The 27786-nt window shown below is 40.1% G+C and overlaps 1 protein-coding gene across 1 annotated transcript in view; it reads right to left on the minus strand.

Moving 5' to 3' along the window:
- Window positions 1-27786, minus strand: part of HSPA12A (heat shock protein family A (Hsp70) member 12A) — a gene marked incomplete at its 5' end in the record, with an annotated part of 56593 nt that overhangs the window by 14650 nt on the left and 14157 nt on the right. Inside the window, 4 exons of the mRNA XM_084290223.1 lie at window positions 14640-14756; window positions 17368-17472; window positions 18390-18576; window positions 25252-25379. Coding sequence (XP_084146349.1) covers window positions 14640-14756; window positions 17368-17472; window positions 18390-18576; window positions 25252-25379 — 537 coding nt within the window. The remainder of the gene's footprint in view (window positions 1-14639; window positions 14757-17367; window positions 17473-18389; window positions 18577-25251; window positions 25380-27786) is intronic.

Consider the following 27786-nt stretch of genomic DNA (forward strand, 5'->3'; position numbering starts at 1 on the left):
ACACATACAGGACTAGATTTGCATGGTTCTTGAGCCAGAATGGTGAACATATGCAGAAAAGCCTCAAATGGTTGAAATGTGTCCATAGGTAATATAAAATCAGAAGCATCATTATGGCAAAAAGCGGTGCAAACGTGTATTAACCTCAGCAAAGCCTGTGAAAAAAGGCTCAAACTTTAAAAGAGAAATGGTTAAGAGTCTGCATGGCTTGCTCATAGCTTGGCTCTGGCCAGTGGTAGGTCCCTTTTGGAGCAGCTGGAGCTGGCTCTGCTCTGACCCGGGGCAGCTGCTGGGCTCTGCTCACTGTGGCCACCCCTGCAGCCCCCTGCTACCAAAGCCTTGCCACATAAACCCAATACAGAGCAAACATTTATTTCTTCATGTTCCAGCTAGCATGTGCAAAAGCTGCAGGGACAGGTACATCCCAGCTCCATGGAGGTATGCCTTCAGTGCTGACACTGATTTCAGAAGCTCGTGCTACCCCAGCCTTGGGTCCTTGTTCAGCTTTCAGCCTTCCACCACGTACTTTATTCTAATCACTTTTGAAGCAGCCCTGTAGACTAGATGAGTGTAACAATCAATTCTTCTGGGTGGAAGAAAGAATATTTCCAACCCATTATATCACTAAAGCCATAGTTGTAGGCCTCAGAGACAAATTTTAGAAGTTGGATCCCATGAAATAACTCTGTAAAGATAATGTGGTTCATTAGGCAACGAAGCCCTGCAGGACAACATCATTCAGCCAGAAAAACAGAAGCTGTGAATTAGCATCAACATTTTTGTAGTTTGCAAGATATTTATTATAATTAGTAACAATAGGAAAGCCATGACTGCAAGTTAAGCATCGTGCAGCCTGCATGCAGAAAGTACTGTGTGACTGAATCTAGGCAACACAAAACAGCAGTTGGAAATTAAGAGCCTTGTGAAATTTACACTGTTTAAACTAATCAGTTCATTGTGTTAACAGGTTCATGATAAAACCAGCCACTTAGTGCCTCAGTAAGTGAGCTCTTCTCTAATCCTCCTCCTTTTTCACCAGCTAACACTTTTTTCAGTTCTGTAGCATCAAACTGGGGTGTCACAAATAAATGACTGAGATCTAATTACACAGGCAGAGCATGCCAGGACAGAAGATGAACAACACTGGAAAAGAGTCTCAGCTTTATCACTGAGAGGCTTGTACGGGGGAGCTGGGTCAGCAGGCAGTAGGTTAGGGGATGTCACTAAGTTGTGTCAAAAGCACAGTTCATCCAATTTTGCTGGATCTTTAGCCTTTATACATAATAAGCCTTCACCAAAAAGGGTGTGAAAGTCCCTACACCATCACATACACCAGTGCTCTGCCGTTAGTCTTCAGAACAACGAGACTACAGCAGGACAATAAGTAACTTGTGAATAAACACGACAGAGCAAGAACATGCAGCCCTAGTAGCTCAGACAACTTATCTGCTCAAAGACAGATTCTTAAAATTGCTCAACAGTCACAGAGGAAAGAGGATGTTCAAATGCACCCAGATTCCTCTTAGGGACCACAGCAGAGTGAAGAGACTGAGTTTTCCAAAGGCAGGAGGAAGAGCTGCTGAGGGCTCCACTCCCTTGGAAAGTTCATCCTCAGGATTTAAGAGCCTAGATGAAAACTGAGAAACAACTTCTTTTTTCCTCTTGCTTTTTTAAATACTGTCAACACTGGTGGTGGTTGATCCTACAAAGATCTGATATTTACAACGTCAGAGATAGTTGATGCTTTACAGAACCAAGACCTTTTTGCTTTCACTTAAATGTCATTTCCTACACATGCATACTTATGTACAAAAATGCATATATTTTCACTCTACTGTCTGTTGACCTAAAACTAGGTTTGTAGAACAGGCTGTCCTTTGTCCTAGTCTAATCTGGTGCCACTGATAGTATTTTACAGTTCACAAGTGAAAACATAACGAATAATTATCATGCTACAGAATTCTTTCTGTGTCAGCTTCCCCATCTGCATAGTTAAGTGCCAGGACAGAGATATTAATCTCTTGGTGAGAAAACTGCTTGAGACAGCATAAGTGAAATCTCAGGTTATGGTGAAAACATTAGAAACCTCACTTTGCAGATAAAGGAAGTACAAGTTATGACAGATGACAAACCTAAAAGCCAATCAGTTCAGTGGAGGGGGCACAAAACTGTAAATTAAAAGACCCCTGGAATAGTTCTCATTTATTCACTTTGCACTAATGTAAGTGAGTAAGCAATGTGAAAGACACAAAAAGACAAACCTGTGTAATTTGGCCTTTAAATGGTCCTTGGGATTTTGGGATTCTACTGAGACCTCTCTTTGAGGACCCACATATCTTCCTTTCTGCCTCGATGAAGCAGAAACTGTTACTATATATTTATACAAATTTCCCTTGCTTTTAAAATACCAAAGCGTAGGCTTCTCGGTGCTTTATGCCTTCCTAGTACCCGCCTATACAACAAGCTCTTGCACAGCAGCTAATCCACAGAAAATTCACAGCCTTCCTACAGCCTTCACTTCAAGGGTAGAACTCACAAGCTATGAACTCCTGTGAAGGAATTTTTACAGTGAAATCCTCTATCCTGCTGCAAATCAGGGCAGATAAGGTACCTCACACTTGCACACTTAAAACAGGTTTAACACTTATAATGGGTTTGGTGAACATTGCCAAATGATATAAATTAACAAGCTTGTGCATGGGTATGTTTGTTGAAGGGATAAGAGGCTTAGATTACTGTTTATTTCTGATTACTTAGGTTTGTGATGGAAGACACTCTTGGATAACCAACTTCAAAAAGTTGAGATGAAAATATATAATCACTGTGTGAACTATTATTGTTGTTCTCAATGCCAAAGAAACCACTGGAATAACTTACAGCCCTCAATTAAAACAAACTGAGAAATAACAATGAAGCACGTATTCACAATTACTAATTTCCATGAGTAATGGCTACAGAATGAACTCTGTAAAGGTTATAAAATGAGCACTTTTGGACCCATCAGTTCAAGAGAAACGTGGAGAAGCTGGAGAGGGTTCAAAGAGGGCTCCTAAGAGAACACGTTCTGTAAAGAGAGACTTTAGGAGCTGGGTTTGTTTAGTCTGGTGAAGAGGAGGTCAAGGAGCAGCTTAATAGCTGCCTGCAACTGTTTGAAGGGCATTTAGAGATAGCCTAACAAAACTTTTCTCAACAGCAATATAGTGCAACTTGCAAAGTTCTAACTGCGTATTCCAAAAAGCCCTTTTCACTACGAAGGTGATGCCACGTTGGAACAGTTGCCCAGAGAGGCATCTATGTCCTAGGAGATTTTCTAAAACTTGCCTAAACAAAGCAACTGCTGACCTGCTGTTGGCAGTATCCCTGCTTCAAGTGAAAGTCAGACTAGATGATCTCCAAATACTTCCAATGAATGCTTCTATGATTCCAAAATGGTGCAGATACCATACACTGAGAAAGACCAACACTGCTGGTCTGAGTGTTTCCCAAAGACCTACACCCTTTTTCATTTCTTGTCTTTGTGAATGTTGCATCAAACCCCTGCCCGTATCCCTGAGTGAAAGCCTTCTGGATCTGACAGTATGACAGCAGAATCAGACTCACTGTAACAAGCCCACAATTATTCAGGACCTCACAGAGTTCTGTACGAAGTTCAGTCATCTTTGCAATTAGAGAGTCTCCTGGGATCAAAATGAAACATTCCTTGCACTATGCTTTTTTTATATGAAGGCTGCACTTTTTATGTCTGAAAACATAAAAAACACAGCTGTCCTAAGAGGTCCTGAAGCCTTAAACCACAGCCATTTTAAGACCATTTTAAAAAATGATTTAATACAGAGAAAACTATCAATTCAATGCATTGAGAATGCAGAAGTTGAGTTTAAAAGACTAATACAATTTAACCCCCCAAAATTCTACCTCAGTCCAGAGTCTTGTCAGGGAGGGAAATTCAATTTCTAATTAATTCATTTTCTTATATTTTGTTGTAGAGGACATATGGTCTTGTTCTTAAAAGCATAAGAAAACAATTGAGCTTCAAGATTTGTATTGTATTCATATATATTTATATATATATATATATATCGCTTCACAGAATCACAGAAGCTTCCCATATAGCATTTTACAAATAATTCAGGCCAAATTTGGTGAAACAATCCACTAAAGTAAACATATCAATTTCTGAGTATCCAGCTCAATATTCAAGCACAGGTTTAGAACGGAGCTATTACTGAATTTGTTGGAATGGCAGGTGCTGGGACTCTAAAACATCAAGGCTGGCTATCCATCATACACACACCAGATCATGCTACTTAGCAAGCTGTTTTGGACCAAAGCAGAATCCATCTGATATTTCATTTCTGTTTACTAAATTATTAATAAAGCTAATCCTATGGTAGGAAGTAAAGTACAGCCTGTAATGCTGGTCCCTCATACCAGCTGTTCAGAAACCATGGCATTATCTCACTCTGAAAAGCAAGAAGATAAATGTGGCACCTGGAACTGTAATGAAGCGCGACTTTTACTTTCAGCATGCTCTTTGAATAATGAATTTTGTGAGGTAGTATTGGCTACAGTCAGAACTTCTGAATTTCTGTGGTCACTGATCAGATGCAGCAATTTGCTACAGATGGCTAGGCTGTTTTACTCTGATAGATGCCTTTGCTAAGCATGGTCAGACTGCCTCGATTTATCTTGCTTGGGGTTTTTGTTACCTGGCCATGAGTAGAACTTGTCTGGATGCCTTACCTGTGGATGCCTTACCTATACTTTATATCATATACCTTACTTTTACAGTTTATTACATTTGCAAACTGAACTTGGAATTCTTTGGGCCTGTAAGCACTGTTAGATTCCACTGTCAAAACCCTTACTTATCAGGCCTTTGGAACTTTGCATAATTATTTCCCTTTTTTCACTTATAAAACAATAAAATGCACTAAATATAGGATATAATACAAGCCTTCTCCAAGGAAGAAATTTCACAGATTTCAAGAGATTTTACAGGAGACTAGTCCTTAGGTCTCAGTGTTCTGCTCTGGCAAAGGTGAGAGATGGAAATCAAAGAGATAAAAGCAGAGAGAAGTGTGTATATTGCACCTGTGGGAGGGTCTGGGAAGAGGGCCAAGAGAAACTGCCACTGTTTTACCCCCTCAGTCTTTGACTCCTCTCTTTCCCCACAGCTTTATCTCCTGAAAAATCCTCCAAAGCCTGCATGATTCCCCTACAGCTTTAGGAGGTGAGGAGGTGACTATGCTGCTGCAGCATGTTTACTCAGAGCCAAATCTGCAACAAGCCCAGAGAACACAAATGAGGAACAAGGGAAGGTGGAGAGTCACGAACTTTTACACACGTTTGCAGACAGACTCTCAACAAGAAACTCTAAGAAACTTTCAGACCCTGTGGGGCTAAAAAGACTGAAGGAGATGAAGCAGTTCTAAGGCCCTGCAGAATTTATGTTTACATCTAGATATATACGATAAAGGTACTACTTGCTCTACCCTTGCTCTGCCCTTGCTCTTCACCACCTCCAATTCAGTCATTCCACAACAAATGCAACAAAGCTCGACTCTTCTAACATGCACCTACTCCAGCAAACTCATGAGCTTGGGCTCAGATCTGCACCAGCCAGTCACTGGAAGCGTGATTGCTCTCTGAAAGCTCACATCTATTTTCAATAGATTGTGCAGAGATGGCTGCCACACCTCCCAGCAGCACATAAGCGCACTCAAAACTTCAGACATGCTATTCTTAATGCTTTTTGATGCAGCCACAAAGCATGTACCCCTGTCATAAGCCTCCTGCTTTCCTTTTCTTCCACTGCACTGGAATCTGCTTCACTAGAAGGAGGTACAACACCTTCAGTGGGTACAGAGGAAATATTCTGGCTGCCTTTTACCAACTGCTGGGAGTAGCAGTGTGAAAATTCAGGTGCCAGTTTGTACTCCATGGCAGACTGCAGAGTCAATTGCCCTGAATCTCTCCCAATTAAAAAGATTGCGCTGTCCTTATTAAGGCAGAAAGTGAGGGCATGCACATTCACAGCAACGGGATCTGTTCTTCACTGCCCTTAGAAATGCCCACTGAAAATGAATTTCTAGAAGCAGCTACTTCCCAGACAGAAATAAGTTGGAGAAATACTACCTTTTCTTTATGACATGATGACAGGATTACTTCTTTTGCTATCTTAAATCCAAAAACGTCCTCCTGTAATTACACTTCACTTTTCTAGGAAGGAGCTCAGTAGTTTGCAGAGAAAGGACACTCAGGGGTTTTAAGTGGGCCAGATGAATCCAAGAGCAGATGTCCAAGTGCAGTGGTTTGGAAATGAATGGGCAGGCTTTGAGGAAGTAAATCACATTTGGTTTCAGAAGTCTAGGCCTGTTCTATACCTGAATTTAGGGTAAGATTCCAATCTGCACATAAATCTACCTCTAAAGTGTCTGTGAAGTGATATTTTAGCAGATTTAAACTCAGATATTTATACTAACCTCAGCACCAGCACGTAATCTATGTAATCCTAGGCAGCAGACACAATTTTCTACATGGAAGAATCCTGGTTTTCTTCCAAAGTAAGGAATGATAGCAAGCCTCTGAAACCAGCCATATATTTCTTTACACAGCAGGCTACACAACCTCTCTGATGTTGTGCCCTTGCCCTTCCATTCCTCCAAAATTTTCACTGGTATCAGGCCAACAAATAAATCCAAATTGGTGTTACTGCAGGTGACCCACACATCACTGAACAACAACTTGCTGAGGTGGGGGCTGCACAAAGGTACATGGGACCACAGTGGCACCATGTCCATACGTCCATACGTCCACCAGGGTGATGCTGCAGCCTGCCCCCAAATGATTGTTGCAAAGACCACATTTATTTATGCCATAAATGAAAGCACACCTCCAAGTGGCATCATCAAGATTTTTTTGCTGCACTACATAGTATTCCCCAAGGTGCAGAGAACATTAGTTGCAAGTTTTATGACTAGCATGCATTAGAAAAATGGAGTCATTAAATTCTCATAAGCTTTTCAAATTTTCATGTTATGTTATTGCAGAAACGCTTTTTGTACCACAGGCATGCATTGGTTACCACAACAGGGAAACCCAACTCCTCCTGCTTAAGTATCTTTGTAGTGTTTTATGTCGTCTGTCTCCCTTGCTCAAAATAACCTATTTTTAGGTCTTTATGGCTAGGCTGATTTTATTAAAGAGACACGAATGGCCCTCACTGAGAGCGATTTTGCCAAGAAATTCTATGCTAACTATAGCTTTCTGTAGTGGCATCTTATTTACCTTGGGCTTTCCGATATTGCCTTAGTATTTTTCACCACAGTTTCCACATTAAGCTTCTATTTCTTTTCTCTGTCTTGTAGTGCAATACTGGCACCGAAGATGTCTTTTAGACCGATCACTTATCCTCCTTCACTGTCTTTTCTATGAATTTAGTATAAATAATCCTACCCATTTATTTTAGACCAAGTCCGCACTGATTTACATTTATTTGCAGACTTCGAGCACTCCCCTACTAACCTGCTGATTGTAGCTTAAAGCCTTTTGACTGGAAACTCCCATCTAGGACAGCCTTTCCTCCAGATGGAGGAGAGACTCTGGTTTCCCACTATTTCCATCAGTTTCAGTGTCCTTCCAGAAAATTTGTAAGATCCTGAGAAACATGTTCCCCAGCTGTAACATTGACCTTTCTTCACACAGCTGAGGAGATTCTACCTCATAGGGACAACTGCTAGAGGAGAGGGTCTGCATGTTATGTATCTCAAGAAAGATACAACTTCATGTGGCAGGCACAGATCCATCTACCCACTTGGACCCAGAGTGCTAGGAAAACCTCCTATTTTACTTGCTTAGCAAAATAAAAAGAAAACCTGCAAAAATTCCAACTTGTGACTCAGAAGTGGCAAAGAAAAAATTTACAGAACTGGATTAGCAGATGGTTTTGTCAACTGCCTGTGCCTTCATGTGGACCTGGCTGGGTAATTAAAATGTGTAAACTGAGATCAATTAGTACACATTTCCCACTGTGCTGAGCTCCCACTGTGTAGATTTGCACTCCTTGATTAATCATAGCTACAAGATGCAGAATCCTTCCAAACATACCCCTTCATAAACATTTTAATCCGTATGATTAAGGAGATCTTAATACCGCAAAAATGAAATCATAGGCTCCAGAGAACTTCAGAAGCTAGAAGGACTCAGGACTTTTGATACATTAGCACACTTCTGCCTCCACTAAATGCTGTTTTAAAGAACTTGCCAGCTTCCCAGTGCTACTTATACCTGTACACCATTGGCTTTTCATGCAGTTTATAGCAAGGATAAACTACAAAAATATATTCTGTCCCTAGACACGGAAACAAACTTCAGATGCAAAAGCTTTACATCCCAAAAACCACAACGCTTAAAGAAGCTTAGCTTAATTTCACGTTGCTTCACAGACACTAAACAGGTTAAGTCCCTCTAGCTGTCTTTTTAGATCAAATGAAGAGGGGAAATGACCGAACTGTGGGAGCACATCCAAGCTCACAGCCTACATTTTAAAGCACCTTTGGGTCACCAGGTTTTTCCCTCAGCATCACTCACTGGTGTCTGTAGGTCGGGCCTACAAGGCAGGCTGCTTCTCTCCATTGCACTGAGGGGCGGTTTAGGTAGCAGATGCTGGCAAGGAGCCCGGTGCTACTTCAGGAATCCGTAAATAGCCCGGCACAGGGCCGTTGCTCCCACTACCATCTCCATATATGGTGGAAATGGGACCTAAACTCATTTTTCTTGCTGTTCGTACAAAAATCCTGACAGGGCAGCTTGGCGCAGCTGCTGATTCTAGGTCAACATTATCAGAGGTTTCTCAAAGCACAGCACATCTCGCACCACTGGATAAGCAGAACTGCACTAAGTGACAGCAGAGATACCACTAATGCATTTTACTGTCCTTTAATTAACACCACTCATTCCTCAGTTATATTATTACTTTACACCGTTACAGCTCTCAAATGCAACTGGACTCCATGGGAAGTGTCTGTATTTGTCCTGACATCTCCATTGTCTGCAGCTTCCTGCCTCTCAGAAAGTCCCTTTCAGAGGACAGCACACACGGCAATACAAGCTAGGAGGGACATAAGTATTTTAACATCTTTCTTCTCTCCCCCCCCTAAAATGAAAGAAAAATCAATGCCTTCCAAAAGGTAGCTTCATTTCTGTTAGAAACATTTGACGACAGAAGAAACATGCACATCTGAGACAACAGAGGGAGGAAAAGAAAAAAAAAAAAAAAAAAGCTTGCTATTTTTATTACAGTCTGCAGAGATTTACAAAACACAGAGCCCATGTAGGTAGCTCCAAGTGAGCCCTTCTAAGCCAGTCTCATTTCATCTGGAAGACATGGCTTACCTGCTCCTCCTAACTGATTTCAAGACAGATAGAATCTAAAACATCCCTTTTTCAAAAAAATAATACTGTAGATAAGAATAAATGGTAAGCTTCAGTATACAGGAACACTGGGTAACACTGAAGTTTAGCCCAAAACATCACCTTGGAAATATTCCAAATATCCAGAAGTGACATTTCACAGGACAATCTAAAAACTGTTTTCTGCATTAAGGCTTATCAAAGACATTTGGATGTTGGTTAAATTCTAACATTTGAGGACTTTCACCCTTTGCATAAAATGTTGTGACAGGTTGGGATATCCTTCACAGTCCTTTAACTATCAGTTCTTGGAGAAGTGTTCAGCACCCAACCTCTTTTCATTCCTGACAGTGACTTCTACATTCTCATCACTTAGAGGAAAAAATGTTGCCTTTAATAGCACTGGGTTTCCTGCTATTTTTACCAAAAAAAAAAAAAAGTTAGAAGTTGTGTACAGAAACGAACGTTACAGAGAACACTGATTGGAGATTACAACATAAGATGTTTCTGGATAACATCTAGCACGTTTCCTTTTTAAGCTTAATAGCAGCGGTCTTTTCTATAACTGGTTTCTCAGTTCTCACACAGGCCTTCCAGGTGTGCTGTCACATTCATTGTTCTCAATCTATTCTTGTTCAGCAATATCCTTTTGAAGCAACATCAGTCATACGCACACTATCCAAGTGAGGCTGTACTTTTTATTTACAGGAAAAAGGCGTTGCAGTATTCTCCATATTGCTCACTGTTCCCATTCCCCATCATAAAATCTTGCTTTGTAGATGGAGGGACAGGTGTTTTTGGAGAGAGAGGGTTTTGTTTGTTTTTCCCCCTGCAACATCTCTTTTTGATACAATACAATTCATTCAAAGCTCTGTAAGGCAACATGGCTATTTAAATGCTACATTCCACAGTACTTCACATTTTTATTGGCAAGGAGTTTCATGTGTCATCACGTTACCCTTTTACCAAACGTGTTTATTTTTCTCTGAACACTCCTACAGAGCAGACTAGTACTGATCTCTGCAATGTAAGCCCAGAAAACAATGTATTAAATAATTCTCATCATGCTCATTCCATGATGAAACTAATGTGAAAATATTAATAAATATTCAGTGTAAGAGCCAGTCAAGGAAAATCCCTAGAATTCCAGGCTCACGTGCTTAATCCTATAACTTGGACTTCTGTCTGTTTATTTATACAAGCTTACCATGCAAATATTTTATTTGCTCTTTGTAATTGGAATATAAATCTACGTCTGAGCTCTAGAACTGCATTTCAAAAGCAACAGTTCATATTAAGAGGAAAAAAAAAAAACTATAATATCTCTAAGTAGACCAGCTGACTGATATTTGTAAGGTTACAGGTATTTGAGGCAAGCTTACGAAAAAGCACTCTTTCCCTTTCATTTGGTCTGTCCTGAATGCATTTCGTATATCATGTTTTACTTTCCTACCCTTACAGCTTCTGCATTCACACAGTCCTGTCAAACTCCAAACTCTTCCTTAAAACTTTATTTCTATTGGCATGTTCAAGAAATTCCAGCCTCCAGATTCTGCTCCACACTTACTGTGACCAAAGAATTTGTATTGAAACACGAGCTGGAAGAATGCCTTTGCTAAAAAGAAAGGGTCTGCCAAGAATATTGGATCTTGTGTTCCTCTGATAAACAATCTACAGTGCCTGAATTTCATTTGAAAAAGAGACTGAAAGTGCTGCTTATAGCAATACATTAAGACAACGAAGTGCTCTTAAGACAACAAACTACTCACATCTACCAACATTCAATGGGTTTCTACAAAAACAGTACTGAATACTTTCAGTTCCATCTTCCCATAAGTCGGCACTCCTCTCCCCCTCCCCCAGTAATACAAAACTAACACTGAATTTTCTTGTGTCAGTTTGACCTCAGATAACACAGAGGCGGGATCCTGGTTTTGCGTCCACATTCATACACAACTCTGATGAGGCTGTAAGTGCCAGGCCAAATTCATCAGCAGTACATGGGCTTGCCTAAACCATTTAGATTGCCTAAAGCCTCTTTCCATGTTGGCACCTAAACCTCAGGCCCAGTGCAGGTAGGTGCGTTTGGCTGCCTTTCCTTCTGCAAGAACAAGAAAAGGGCAGGTCCCACCCACGTGAGCCGGATGGGATCTGCCCACATGCTGTCCGACTGCACTGTGCTGCCAAAGTCTCCAAAACAAGAAAACACTTCAGCGATTTGAATTAATTACTCACGATGAGAGTTCTTCATGAGAATGGGATTCCTTCTAAGACTGGTAAATACAGCACTTCTGAAAGAACTACACCAAAGCAAAGAATTTGAAACAGAAGAAAAAGGATACAGAAATAAGAAAAATTAACACTGTTTATGATGCCTTATACTTCATGGGTAGAGAAAATGGGAAAGCTGACTGATGCAACCTAAGAGTCATTATTCAAGATGTAATGAACACAGATGAACACCCTAATATCTGCAGACGTGCCTTTGGGAAAGTAATTTTAAACCAAAGTGGATCCTACAGAGATGGCACCCTCAGCTCTGCCCACAGAGCTCCCTCCCAATGTGAGCAGACCTCAGCAGGAGTCACAGAGCTTTAGAACTCCCTCTGGATAGTAGCACAGCAAGAAGTGTCTGTGGGCTGTTATTTGGGAAGACAGCAATTTTGAATTACAAAGTGAGTTGTAAAGACATGCAGATCTCTACAATCTACCAAATGTAGTCCTTTGGGCGGTCCCAGAGAGCAAGACAAATGAGGATAAACAAATACCAGTTTCAGAGGTAACAACTCAAGTATGGAAAGTAAAAATAAAGCGTTAAGAATAAGAAAAGTACAATAGATGAATACAGATACATGTAGGGCAGGCAGGGTAACAGCAAGAAGCAATAAGGAAGTTTACAAATCTCAGTAGGTCAACCACGGTCAAGTTTTTGTATGCGTGACAAAAAAGACATTTCAGAGAACGTTCCAGAGGAGAAAAACGAGTTAGCATTATAGATGCTTGTGTCCAGGACATGCAGCTTATGTCTGAGATGACACAGATGGAGGCAAACGTAGGCTGATTCCCTATCAAATGTGAAGCAACAAAGCCCTTTGGTAGCAGCATTCTGAAGGGATGCAAAATAGGCCAGATTACAGTCGCAAAAGCCAAGGAAATGATGTTGCAATAACAGAGATGCAAACTCAGTGACAGCTTTGATGAAAGCTCAGCGGTATGAACGGACAAGAAAAGCTCTTGTGCAGACAGAATTAGCAAGATTTTGCTAGGCTGGATGGGAGGTCAGAGGAAGAACTGTGAGCTGAAGGGAACACCCAGATTACTCATTCAAATGACAAAGCCACACAGCAACTGGAAGGGGGAGCCGTGGGAGCCCTCCAACAGATCAACAGTGCCAGGCTAGCAATGGTTTGTTAAAGCAAGACATTGATGAGGAGATGTCAGAGATGCACTGAAATTGGAGGTTGGAAAAGCATCTACAATGCTTTTCACTTGACTTTAGGAATTCCATGCGGTACTTAGATTTGACTAGACAACCCTTTCATAATTCCAGAAAGGCTGGGCTTTACATTGTCAACCAAAGACTGAAATAATCAGTACTTTTATTCTGTTGGAGCTACGTTACTTGCCACAGATTACTTCAGCAAATTTCCACACCTCAACTCACTTCCCGCTAGTTACCTATCAGCTTAGACTAGTGGTTGCACCTGAGCGTGTTTCCAGCAACAAAGTCTCTACCACTGCCTTTTCATACTTCTCTCAATGCTCCAATTACTCCCATGAACACAAGCTCTGCTTTTCATGATGCTTGCACGTTTCGATAGCTAGCACCAAGGGCTAAAACTTCTGCTGGATCCAGCAATAGGAATCTGAAAGACTGAATGGCAACACAGAACTCTGTCTTCTGCATTTCTGTCTTCATCCCCATTGCTTTAAATATCACCCGTGTGTGTCAAGTAAACATTCAGTTATTTCCCTAAATGCTTACGTTTTCCTGCAATTGATCACACACCGAGTTAAAAGCCTTGTCAGTCCTTGCTTTTTAACAAGCTTGCCGATAAAAGAACACAATCACAGACAAAACCACAGACACAGACACTACTCAACAACATTCCATTGTGCCACAAATGAGAGATGCCCAGAGATCTACCTTGCCCTGCCCTGCTCCTGTCACAGATCCCGTTTCACGAGCACACATGCACACAGACAGCAGGCAGACAACAATATACAAAGATAATGAATGGGTCTCTAGTGTTTCAGATTTACCTACAACCGTGTCCTTCCATCAGAACTTTAAGAGTGTTTTGCTTCTGGCACTAGCATTAGCAATCCCACAATAAAGACTGTTAAGAAAAATGTTGCTCAACATTAGAGATAGTTAGAAACAGAGTTAGAAAAATCTGGGTGCTTCCCAGGAGCACTCTGCAAATTACGCATGAACTAGTAGATATTTCACAAACTGTGCATCACAGATCTGCTGCCAAGGGGTTACGCAAGTCTGTGACCAAAAATAAATAAAACAAAATGCAAAATGAGTCTCCTGATGAAAAGAAGAATGCGTACATCTAGTATATCACAGACACAAAGTGAATTTGAAATAAAGGACATGCAATATGGAATGTGTACATTTGGGGGGGGGCTAGAGAGGGGAAAGGGTTAAATGCAGATAAACATCTTACTGGTGAAAATAACATTTGAATTTAATTTTATACTCAGACTATCTGGTTCGCAGTCTGTTCGTTTCTACTGTGGGAAAATGGGAACAAGAAAAAAAAGTCCCACTGAGGATGCTCTGTGCTTTCCCTACTTTTCCTTATTTTTTTTTACTATAAAAGCCTGTGATGACCTAAAGAAAATAACAAAACAAAACTGCGCCCACTGTTTTCATTTAGCTTTCCCTTGGGTCTCAAAACTGCATCTGTTCCATGTGCACTGAATTCAGCAGGAATACAGTGTACAAGATGACCAAAACACCAGAGTGTGCAGTGAGGGACACCAATATATAGAAGTAAATCAAAAGAAAAAAGCATTTAAAATGTGAACACACATGACTTGAAGCTACAACTTCCTAGAGTTACCTTCTCTTTCAACATTTCTAGTCTGATTCTTTTCTAGACTACTTTTATACAGTTTATCCTAGTTCTAATTGTCCCAAATACCATTTTATCATTTACCTTATCATCTAGGGCTTTAAAGGGGGCATTTTTACATTCACCCTGTAACCTTACCTTGTAGGCAGCTTGTCTCATAAACTGCTTTGCAGGCTGCTTCCAAATAGCAGGCACTGTAATGACCCATCTTACTTCAGTGTTTTCAAAATCAGAGCCTGCTTGGTCACTGAGCTCCTAAACAAAAGAAAAAAGATGTGAATACAAAATGATGTGTGGCAACTTCATAAGGAAATATTTTCTGCTGGCTCCAGTAACAAAAACTTTTTCTTTTGATTTTTTTTTCCTGTTATGCTACTACACCTATGCTATAAATCCAAACATTTAAATTACTGCCAACCTGTCAAGAATGCCTTACCATGCCAAAAGCCAGGATTGGGGTTGACACCTTCTTAAGGAGGCATATAGAAAAGGTTACTGCTTAACATGAAGTAGAAAAGTCAGTTTTTCCAAAAGCAGCTCAGGTACTGCTGATTACGGAATGTTTATATACGTTCTTAAGTCATAGTGTGGGATTTGCTGTTAGCCTGAAGAATTCACGCTTACATCTTGATTAATAAACAGAAAAGTATTTGAGGTATTGTTGAGCATTATGTTTTACAATCTGGATTTTTCAATGCCTTCTTTATACATCACTCACCTTTAAATCAAAATTTTACATCTCAGTTAACAAGGGGAAATTACAGTTGAAGCCTTAAAAAAATGGACTGGTTGCTCCTTGAAAATTTTGCATTAAGCAAGCATTCAAGAGTAGTTTAGTTCTTTTATTGTCCTTTTTTCCCCCCTTAAAAAGAGGAAAGTCTGTACTGCATTTGCAAATTAGGTGATATACTGACATGTTTTGGGAAAGGTTCCAAGTAAAATGTCATTACCATATGTCCTATCTAAATCTCCATCCAAACAGGGAAAGGTTCATAAAGGTGAACAACGGGCCTTTAGAATGTAAAATATGTTTCTGCATGTGCCGTGCCAAGGTGTTGTGTTTGCTTAGCTATGCTGCAGCTGAAAAATCCACGGTAGAAAAGTAGTACCTTTATACCACACAGGGCACCAGGAACGGACAGATTACAGTCCAGAGGAACATTCACACTGCTTGTCTGATTAGTTTCAGCATGCACTCACAAGTCACAGGGAGGTGTTTTTTAACATCATAAAAGGATGCAGCCCAGAACAGGCAGCACAGCATCCACAGTCACTAAGAATTTCCCCAAGCACAGGTACAAGTCTGTGACTCAACGTTCAATGCAAGAATCCATCGCATACAGTCCTGGACAAGTAAGAATTTGGAGTTGTAATGATACAGTAATTCCTATGCAACCACAAAGAACAGATTGATATCTTGCAGCAAATAAATTAATCCCATTCAGAAAAGTAGGTTAGCTTTACATCAACAAGGCTTGCTTGATTATGGCTTGGCCTAGCAACTGCTATACGTTGGCAATATAATGGTGGATCTGAAACTAATGTGCACTTAATTCTCACCTGACTGTCTACATGAGACCTTAAATATACAAACTGCTTAGTGGAGACATGTATTTCACAAGAGAGGAACAAATAAATACAATCTTGTGACCCAAGAATAATATTAAAAGGTATGAGCATTATAACATTTCAAATTGGAAATAGAAAACAAAATGCATTCACCCTACAAAAAACAGACACAGTAGTTAAAAATAAAAAGATGGTGTAAATAGAGGCAGTACATCAGAACACGGTATAGATTTACAAATTAAAGCTCTAACAAATGTCTGTCTTACTTTTAGGTTCTCCCTAATGCTTGTTAGATTTTCTGTACAGATTTGCATTCAGGATGAGAGCAACCAACTGACATTTCGCAGCGTAACATGAAATTCACCCCTGCAAAGAGTCAGCACATGGCTACAATGCCATAAACCACCTGTGGCTCTTTGGCACACGCGATGCAATTTAGCTGCGTGGAACAGAATAAAGTGTTGTGCAGAGGTACCCGAGATGGTTGGATAACAAATGCTATGGATCTGCACTAATGCAAAATTCCACACAGGCTAACATACTCTGTTGCTCTGTCAATTCAAGTAGCCTACACAGATCATTGCACTAACATAATTACACTGTTTCCACCGTGTTAGCCAGTTTGTACACCTCAGTAAGTCATCACTGTACAAACGTACAATGAGATTTGAGTCACCCAATTGTACATCAGCTTTTAATAGTCTTTCTGTAACAAAGTAAACCCAGATCATCCAGCATCCCTGTGGTCACTGAAGATGATGTCAGATTGGGACAGCAGAGATTGGTAGGTGCCCCCTCTGTTGTGTTTCACAGTGCTGACTCTTTACCATGAGAGAGAACCTCAAGTGAACACAGAACACTGAATAGTTCCAGTGGCTGCAGTGCAAGGGGCAAAGCCAGAATCCAGCCTAAAATTTAATTCTTGGCAAGTTAAATATGCAGACTGAGTGAAATGCTGAAGTTCAGCTCCTACACTTTTAAAGTTTTCTTTTCGAATCAACATTTTTCATGAGAAAGAAAGCAAACAAAATAGTTATCCCAGTAAGAAAATATTCAGAACCGCATCACAGTGATACACTTACTATTGTTGTATCATGCTTCCCCTGTGCAAGGGGAAAGCATGGCAGGCTATTGTGAGCTCCACAGAGTCCACAGACTGCTGAGAGTTTCTACAGCTGCCTTGCTTTGTTTACATCAAATACCACTGAGGTCAAAGCTCAGTAAGGTTAGAAATGTTAGGTTCACGTTTATACTGGTTATAAATATAGAGAATCTAGATAAGGAAGCATTATTCTACCTTTAATGCCTGTTCCTTAAAGAATTGCAGGGCGTAAGCAAATATCTCAAGTGCTTTGACTTTTTTGCCATTTGCAGCTGTCAGGTCTGTCTCCATGGTAAGGTTCTACATGAAAGAAAATAACTGGAAGTTATTCAGAGGAAAAGATAAACATAAAATTAATTCCCAGTGCTTGAGGAAAGGGAATATTTCTTTATCCACCTGGCTAGGAAAAAGTGACAAAACTGTTCTGAAGAGGATCTAACTCATCACTTGAATTTCCTGGAGCATGACATTTAGTGTTTATTTTAGATTTTGTTTTTAAACACCTACCATGTCTACAAAGAACTGCAGGCAGAGAGAGCAATACAGAGCAAAATATTAAGTAATTACAATAAAATATATCTGTAATTAATTGCAACAAAGCTGCATATGCAAGATATTTAATCCAAGTTAAAAGTTAAAAGCATATATTTTTGACTTCCCATGAACACATGAAACCAGAAAATACCTCAATACAGAAAGTACTGGCCAAGTCCCTAAACTCTACAATGGTTTAGTTGAAAGACCTAAATATAATCAGTAGAATAATGTAAAATTAGCGATATGATTTCCACTTGCAGTTACTACAAAGAACTCTGGACAAATCTGTTCCTTTGCACAAGAGTTCATTATGGCTTTTATATTCTATTTCTGCTCTTTGAATAAATTTTACAGAACAAACTGACCTTTTGCAGACTCCCCACAAGGCCATCAATTTCACCCAAGAAAATTAGACCTTAAAGATTTAAGCAAAGCAGATATTGAGCTTCTAAGATCTAGAGAGAATACAGGCAAAATGCACTTGCCAAACACAGCAAGAAGCAAAATGAATCGGAATAAGTTAACTGAATAGTTTCATTTACTTTATTTACTCTCTAAACTTAGAAATAGATCTCCTTCATATCCAGTTCACAATCTTAAGGCAAAATCTAGCACTCTGCATAGGAAGGTGATGTGAGCAGCGAATGCAGAATTATCCAAGAGCATTAGTTATTACTTACACCTGTGGTATGTAGCTTCATCTTAAACTTCTCGAAATACAACCAGTGCTTTGACTCATTGGGATCCAAGTCGTGGTAGAAATCTCTCGCTGCATACCCAAAGCTATGAAACTTTCTTTCTGGTGTTAAGAGGATAGTAGTTGGTGTCTTCTGGTTGGATACACCTGGATCCCCACCTTCCCATCGTCTATCCAACAAGAGAAACAGTTTCAGTAAATGACACTAACACTTAGAGTAGTAAAAACTTAATATTGTTAGAAAACAATCTGGTAGCAGATTGCACACACAGTTTTCACCTCAAATATATTAATATTAAATTCAATCCTTAAAATACCAAAAACAAGTGGTTTTATTCACATTCAGTAAAAGAGGACTGCAAGTTTTGTTTCGGAGAATTCAATACTTTTTACAGTTAGTTGTAGTTTTTAAGGATATAATTATAGTATGTCTTTGATAAGAATACAGGTTTCCTAGAGTAAGCCACACAGCTAAGAAGGGAACAGCGTTATACTTACATTTTCAAACTGAACATACATATGCAATAAACACTATATGGAAAAATCTGCAGATGTTGAGCTCTCATTGTTGTTCTCTCTACTCACCTGAAGTTGATGGAATTTGTTTTAAAAATGTCTAAATGGTAGTATAAAGTTTAGAAAAAAATGTCTGTCAAAATTAAAATAGACTCCCTCAACCCCTAAATGTATTAGAGGCACCAAAAATTTTCCCTCACTACTACCCATTAAAACAGCGATTATACCTATCCTATCTTATGAAGATCACAAAGGCATTTTTGGGAAGACCTGATAAGTACAAAGGTATTTTGAGGAAGATCTGTACAAAGGTATGACAATGAAAGGAACACAACGCTAGTTTCACAGACTGGATAAGGAAATAAATAAGGATAGCGAACATGGGAAGAACCTCCGTACTTTGCATTAAATGAAGCAGGAATTTGGGGGTGGGGGAGTAAAAAGGTCATACAATAAAAACCTGTACCACAGAGCTGTGAGCATTCTGATTTTCTCCTGGCTTCTCCATCACAAAAAAAGCAGAATGGAAGAAGAAGAAACTCATGTTACTGCTCCCCTCGCCCCATATACAAATACTTTCAGCATGGGAAACAAACATTTACCAGACAAGATTTTCTTTAAAAAGCACCAGTGGAAAATCTGCTTTATGCTATCAGCCATAATCATAATGCAGCTCAAAAAGGAACCAAGTTAAGATCACAAGGGCAAGTGCATTCATTACTAAACCACATGTTGATTGCTTTTTTTCTAAAGATAGCAAAACACATTTTCATAATGTCCTCCTGCCAAAGCCCTTGTTCTGAAGTACAAAACGATTGCTTTGTTCTCCGGTTCTTGTTTACGTGACGTGGGAAGATCATGTCAAAAAAATATTTATTTTTCCATTTCACTCTCAGAAACAGTTGAACCAATTGAAAATTAATTGACCTCCAGATCAAGTCAGACAAATGCTGGAAAAAAAAAAAAAAAAAAAAAGTATCGATCTAAGAGGTTAATACTTGGCCAAGTAATAAGCAGCTAGGATTGGGATCTTCTTAGGATTGGGATCCTGTACACTGTTGGGAACCCTTGAGACCATTCAACCAGATCTAACAGAGCAAAACATGTCCTTTTTTGCAGTAGCAGCCGTGATGGCAGGGAAGCACCACATCCATGAATTTTCTCTAATATAGAGGGCAATTCCACTGACTTGAATGCAGAAACAGTATGATGGGAAGTGGAGTGTTTTTCCACCTTCACCCACTCAGAAAAATCTTTGCTAAATCTCCCTTGTCCTGCTGCTCAGCCCCACAGCTATTATCAGCCAGCAAGGTCTCTGCTGCAGAGCATTTCCTGCAACCTGCTGCTGGCAATGTACTTGGTGAAGTGCAAACCCTGTGAGCAAGCAGGTCTTACAGCTAACATATGGTTCCAGCACTAAGAAGTAGGGGTCCCACAGCCCACAGGCAGAAAACGCTGCCTCTTCCACCAGAATGTTACATCCCACACATCCGCAGCGAGCAGAGAGGAGACAATCTGGTATCTTTTTCACTTGAAATCATTAATGATTCATTCTGAGTCACTGGTGGGAAATTCCATAAATAGGACGTGTACTTAGCTGCTGGCTAATAACAATGCCTCTTTGTTTTTCTTTATAGCTAGGCACATTTTCTCTTTCTGGAAGAAGCACCCATAACCTGTACTTTAAATGAAAACAAATTGATGCTCCGTAGCACAGGCTGAAATTTTCAAAATCGTCTATAGAGAATTAGGTGCTTGCTTCTTGATGAGCTCCTAATGGAAATTAGACACTGCAATTGTTCAGCAAGTGAAGTTCTCAGCCTGTGTTACTGAGAACAGAATGGGGAGTCTGACTTTACCATTTGCTTTTGAAATATTCCTGTGTGACATCTTTTCTAGAAAGAAGCAGCTGCAGTCAGAGGCCCGCGCACGCTAGCTCCTCACTGCACTCTTCTCAGATGGAGCACTAGCCTCGCTCCAGTTAACGGAGGCTTCTTTCAATACCATCAGCACGGCTAGCATTTCAACACTTCTGCTTGCAGTTTTCTTTTGTGGGTTTGATTCAGGCAAAATAATAGTAATAATGCTCTCAGGGAAGAAAAAAAAAAAAAAAAAAAAAAACACAACAAACATCTGTGAAGAGCATGACATAATACACACCAGCAGCACTCTAAATGCACGTGGGAGGTATCTTCTCAAAGCAGAGTCAGAGCTAAAAATCTATTCAAACAGAACCTAAGTCAGATTTCTGCCTAAATTTAGACATCTGAGACCAGTTCCTAGGCTGACATAAAGTGGAGCAGCTCAACAGAGCAGCACAGACCAGTTTATAGCCACCCAGGATCTGACTGTATATCAAAGGTGAAAAGAGACCAAAGGAAAGCTAGCGTGGAAAGGATCACAAGGGTACAGTAAGGTGAGAGAAATGCCCTTCCTCACACATGAATCTGGCTAACAGAGGAAAAAGAGTGATCCTTGCAGAGTGATGAGAATTTGATCCAGGGCTGCAGTCAAGGAAATAAAGCAGCGGGGTCATCACATGGAGCTGAACGCCTCACACAAGAAAGGCAAGCATGTGTCAGCCAAGAATTCCAATCAAACAGGGAAAAGAAAGAAAAAGAAAGACTGAAGATTGAGTTATATTGAAAAAAGACCACATTCTCCCTTCTACCAAATACAGCCTGCAATTTGTTTCAAAAGCATACATGTTTGTCCATTCATTTTTTCTCCATCTGTGAAATACTTAAGTTCAGTTTGTTGCTATTTAACCAGCAGAGAAAATATTTTCAGCTTCACATAAGCACATATAGATCAATAGGAGTTTTTCAAAACTGCAACACCTCACATATTGCCTTCACAGGAGAAGTTATTTGCTAGTTCAACAGCATGGAGCTGTCTTTCATTAGGGCTCTGGCTCTGCCCTGCCTATTGAAGCGCTCACTTAAGTCCTGGCCAGATTGCTCATACACAAGGACTCAGCCTCAACATATGCAGAGAACAGCACTCCCTGTAATGTGTACTTCTACCCTGCAGCAAGAACCTGAAGGTAGCCACTACCATCTACATAGAACCTGTGGGGAAGGAGCTGGCAGGCATGAAATATTACCTGAAATTAATAAAACAGCAACTAAAGTCATCCAGGCAAAGACACTCATCAATCATCTAGAAACCCGTGCCCAACTCCAAGCACGTGCCACTGAACTCAGGGAGGCAATCCACAGGTTTAAAGCTAAGCATATGCCTAAAGATCTTTGTTAGGTCAATGCCTATAAATTCCTCCTTTTAAGTACTAGACACCACAGCAAATTAATAAAAAAAAAAATCATGTTTATGGCTGTGGGTATACTAATTACAGGACCAGACCTGTAACCTCCTAACACTACAGTCTAACTTTGGACTGAAGCCCTGTGTGTTCACTCTTTCACCAAAGCAGGACCTTCTAACTACACCCACCTCGCCCTGCACTGAGACATGTACAGAAAAGCAGCTTTGTTAAAAGGCAGCCAGAAATCAAAATGTCTGGAAAGGATCAACACCAAGGAGGAAAAGGAGAAAAAATGTTAGGAAGCACAGACCATGTATCACTGGTATGCTTTATTTTAATGTAAACATTCTCGAGTACGGGTGGGAAGTTACATTTAGTCTGCAGAAATGTTTGTAAGTTACCCTACATGCAGCCATCGTTATGTAGAGAGTTCGAACTTCTTAATACATTGGAAACCACTGAAGCCTTATTCTGACACATACACAATTCTGTTCATTGAACTTCATGATTTCACTTGTATTTACATATATATTTCATAAGTCAATTTCAGCTATATCTCCCCAAAATCCATCCCTGCCAGCAGTATTTTATGAACTTTTTCAGTACTTCACAGACAGAAGCAAGGGCAATGCTTTTTTTTTTTTTTAATAAAAATATTTTTTGTTATTAAAGTATTTTCCATTGTTTGGAATAACCACTGGAATAACCATTGGTTGTTAACCATTTGGAATAACCATTTCTTCTTTTTAAATTAATTCATTTAACTTCTTTTTAAATCAGGATCTCACATATTATCTATACAGGTCTGTATCACAGTCATGCTGCCTTTCTTGCATGAGAAAAAATATGGTGTTCTGAACCGCAGGAAGTAAAATATCATTTAAGATTTGGAATATACTCTCATCTGGCACCTAGATTTCAATGTATCAGGAATCTACCTCAGGAAGCTTGGAACCCTGGAAGGAGAATCAAGTTTGTAATTAACTGCAGGGGAGTGCAAACCAAATGGCAAAATGAGGTCCAACAGGTAAAATTTTGAATCCTAAAAACAGAAGTAATTATACATAGTGAAAGATCCACAGAAACTATAGGAACAAGAAGATATATAGGACTTATGTACAGCTCAGAGATGTCTTCCCTCACTTCATTCATTTGGTTTAAGAAATCTGATTAATTGTTTGCTGTAAAAGGAGAACAGGAATTGATAAATACGGGTTCTGATTCCACAGCCCTGTAACCTGGCAGAAGTAGGTCTAGCAGTAGAAGCATTAGTTAACAACCTGCCACATTTCTGACAGTGATTTCCAGAGATTCATCAAGTCTGACAGGTTACCTTCGAAATTTCTTAATGAAGTTGACTGCTACTGCATGGCCTGTCCTTTGACTTCTAGCATCAGGCAGCTTCCCGTGCCATTAGCAAAACATTAGATGGATGGGATGCAAAAAAGTCCTTGAAGCATGTTCCTATTGAACACAGCAAGTATCTTTGCCACTGTATGGCCTACTGTCATTCTAAAACTTACTTCCCTTTAGATAGTATTTTCCATCACCCAGTTCTGCCAGATCTCTCTAAAATACTTTGCAGCCACATACAAGGTGACTGTGCAGGCTGACTGCACAATGAATTCTGTCTGCTGAGATTTAAAGGCCTGCATTCAGCTAGCAACTTTACTTAGAAAAATTACAGTATATCACAGTGGACTTCAGCAAGTAAATCTTTGTGCCCTTTCCTTCTCAGCATTACAGTGTAACAAACAGCACATTACCTACTGCTACAACAGCAGCTTTGTTGAAAGAACTTCTCTGGCCTAAGCTTATACATACTTTCTTTACGCCTTAAATTGCCTATACCTTAGTCTCATTACAATATAGGCATTTTAAAGATACTTTAATAAAAATTACATGAGCTTTTAGTTATTTTTAAAAATCCCCCAAAATATCAAAAACACTACAAAAATGTCTTGTGGTGCAACCCCTTCAGATACCTGCCATAATAGTTTTTGCATTAGACATATATATCAGAATCGTAGAAGGAAAAAAAAAATAGGATTGTTGCTTGAATCGAGAAATAAATAAAATAAATAACATAAATAAATCACATAATAGTACCTGAATTTTGTCCCTTGTTATGTACAATACAGAACAGAATTCACATCAAACCTTAATTTTCCAATGCATGCCTTTTGGTTCCTTATTTTCCAGTATCACTGGTTCATTAACAGGGATTTGGCTCATATTTAATGCTAAAAATCAGCCAAATGGACTACCAGTTTGTGGGTGCAAGTAACTAACTGTTGTATAACACAACTTTATACAAGAATGATTCAAGCAGATGGGCAGCTGCAGACAACTTACTTACTCGCTTTCTCTGGGCTCCATTTTATTTACTATTGCTATCCTGCTTCTAATGAGCATTTCTCAAGCCAGAAATGCTTGAGAAAATTCCATCAAGTAGCTTGCATGATGCTCTCGGATCCTGCTATGCTGGCAAAAGCAGTTACCATTCCCCTTATTTGTCAGTAGCTGTTTATGCATCTAAATGCTATTAAACATGAAGAAGCCATTAAGATCTTAAGTCTTTTATGAAAACTGGACTTACACATTACTACATGATGACAAGGTAGATGATAAGATTATTTTCTACTAGCATGGATTTGCCGAGTTCTGCATGCACCAGAAAGTCAAACATTTTCTTGAATGTTTTCCTTCAATATCTGCTTCCCCACCCTGGGAAATGCCATGTTTCTTTTTAAAAATGTGCAGTTTCTCATAATCTCAGAGCTAAGGCCATCACTGCTCCCTAAACAATTCTAAATATTCACTAACTTCTCCTTTTATTCATATCACCTTACAAACTTAGCAAAGTAACAGAGGATATTCTTACATTGTTTATTAAAGCAAATTAGAATACAATAAGATACAACCAAAAATTATAGCCACGTGTACACTGTAGCAATACTAGAGAAATCTAGACACTTCAGGGTACTGCAGGAAATAGCTACAGCTACTGCATAGATAACTATAGCCCACAATCAAAAACTAAATGCTGCATTGCAGCCCTTACCTCATTACATGAATACATTCTGGTTCCTTGGTGAAGCTGTAGGCGTAGCCACTGGATGTTGTGCCAAAATCAATAGCCACAACAACGAGAAATAACTGTTCTACAGCATCCTCTGCATCAGAGTCCTTCTGTTAAATAGCAGAAGCAAAACAAACGCTGAGTCATTGATTAGAATAACTGTAATCTGTTTCATCCTTCAGGATTTCTGCACTGCATACCTCTTCAAAGGAAATAAGGACTTCCCTAAAGCTGCATTTGTGAACAAAGTTGATGCCAAAAAGATCTATATTCCATTCTAAGCAGAAATTTAATATATAATTATAGATTTACTGAAAGATATATCACAGATTTGCTGGAAGATATTTTATGCATTTTTTATTGAATCACAAGTTTGTCATATGCATTTCTTGGAATAGCTGCTATCCTCTAGCATTAAAACTTATGGCTAACAGCAAAACGAGTAACCTAGTGTTTTGTTGTTGTTTTTGTTTTTTCTTAAACTGAACAAGTGAAGGATATCACAGAATCACAGAATCACAGAATTTCTAGGTTGGAAGAGACCTCAAGGTCATCGAGTCCAACCTCCAACCTAACGCTAACAGCCCTCCACTAAACCATATCCCTAAGCTCTACATCTAAACGTCTTTTGAAGACTTCCAGGGATGGTGACTCCACCACTTCCCTGGGCAGCCTGTTCCAATGTCTAACAACCCTTTCAGTGAAGAAATTCTTCCTAACATCTAACCTAAAACTCCCCTGGCTCAACTTAAGCCCATTCCCCCTCGTCCTGTCACCAGGCACGTGGGAGAACAGGCCAACCCCCACCTCGCTACAGCCTCCCTTGAGGTACCTATAGAGAGCGATAAGGTCACCCCTGAGCCTCCTCTTCTCCAGGCTGAACAAGCCCAGCTCCCTCAGCCGCTCCTCGTAGGACTTGTTCTCCAGGCCCCTCACCAGCTTCGTCGCCCTTCTCTGCACCCGCTCAAGCACCTTGATGTCCTTCTTGTAGCGAGGGGCCCAAAACTGAACACAGTACTCGAGGTGCGGCCTCACCAGAGCTGAGTACAGGGGGACGATCACCTCCCTCGCCCTGCTGGTCACGCTGTTCCTGATACAAGCCAGGATGCCGTTGGCCTTCTTGGCCACCTGAGCACACTGCTGGCTCATATTCAGCTGACTATCCACCATCACTCCCAGGTCCTTCTCTGCCTGGCAGCTCTCCAACCATTCCTCTCCCAGTCTGTAGCTCTGCTTGGGGTTATTGCGCCCCAGGTGCAGGACCCGGCACTTGGCTTTGTTGAACTTCATGCAGTTGACAAATGTTTGATGGATATGTTTATATCCATCAGTGTATTATATCTGGGGCTTACTTAGAAGTTCTCAGAATTATCTAGGTCATAACCTTGACCCTGAGATACTACTACCATTCTGAAGTAGTAGAGGCAGAACCACCCAATATATAGCAATAACCTCTATGTGCCACAATAATTACTTATCAATTAAGAATTTACAAAAAAGCTTCTTTTGGAAACACTATTTCCTCCTGCCTGTGCTTGGATGTGGAGAGTTGTTCAGCTGCTTATAGAAAGGAGGACTCACATTCACTGTCTCTCCTTTTACCTGTAATCCTCCAATCCCTGAAAAGCACAGTCTGAGCCACTGTGGGAATGTTAACTAGAAAAAGTGAGTGGATCATGGCCCAAATTGTAATGATGTGATACAAAGCATCGTCTCAATTGTGCCACTCCCAGGTGTGCTCTTGTCAATCATAAATCCTACATAAAAAGGCAATAAGTAACAAAAAGTAAGAAACTGTTGTTCAAATGCTGGTAGTGGTTAAAGCACTAACAGCTCGGCATGCCAGGAAGAGAACAAGAAGCTGGAAATACTGGTGAAAGAGCTACGTGCTTAAGGCAGGCAGATGGTGAAGGAGGGTAGTACACCCACCCACACATGTACCATCTTGGCAAAACCACCGTGGAGCAGAACTGCTGACCCATAAGATAGGGGACATGTTTGAATCCCCCACCACTGCTGTTCAGCCTGTACTCTCAGCAGTATTTTGAAGCAATTGGTATTTTTACAGAGGAACTGCCAGATGTCCCCTTTCTGTGAGCAGAGTTCCACCACCTTCCTCACTTATACCCTGTGTCTTTGCAGCTTCATGCCTACTACTTCCAGCACCTTTCTGTTGTACCCCTACATTTTCCACATCCTATAGGCCTGCTATTTAAAATGGAGAAAAGAGCATAATAAGGTTTGGTCTCTAATGATGGAAAAATTGTTTGGACTGTCCTAATAAATCTTTTCAACCAGAGCAATATGCATTTATAGGTCTTCCTCAAAGAGTTCAAGAGGCAAATCTAACTGGAAGAGGATGTCACATCATCAGTATGGTAGAACTATGAGGTGGAAGTTCTACAGTGTATGGAGAAAGAAGGGAATGGAAACTAGATTTATGAGCAAGAACTCAGGAAATCCCAAAGAAGGATGCTGTACAGTCTGAACATGATTCAGAAAGCTAAGAAAGAAATC

Source organism: Netta rufina (genome assembly GCF_964035555.1).
Source record: "Netta rufina genome assembly, chromosome: 7".
Lineage (NCBI taxonomy): Eukaryota > Metazoa > Chordata > Aves > Anseriformes > Anatidae > Netta > Netta rufina.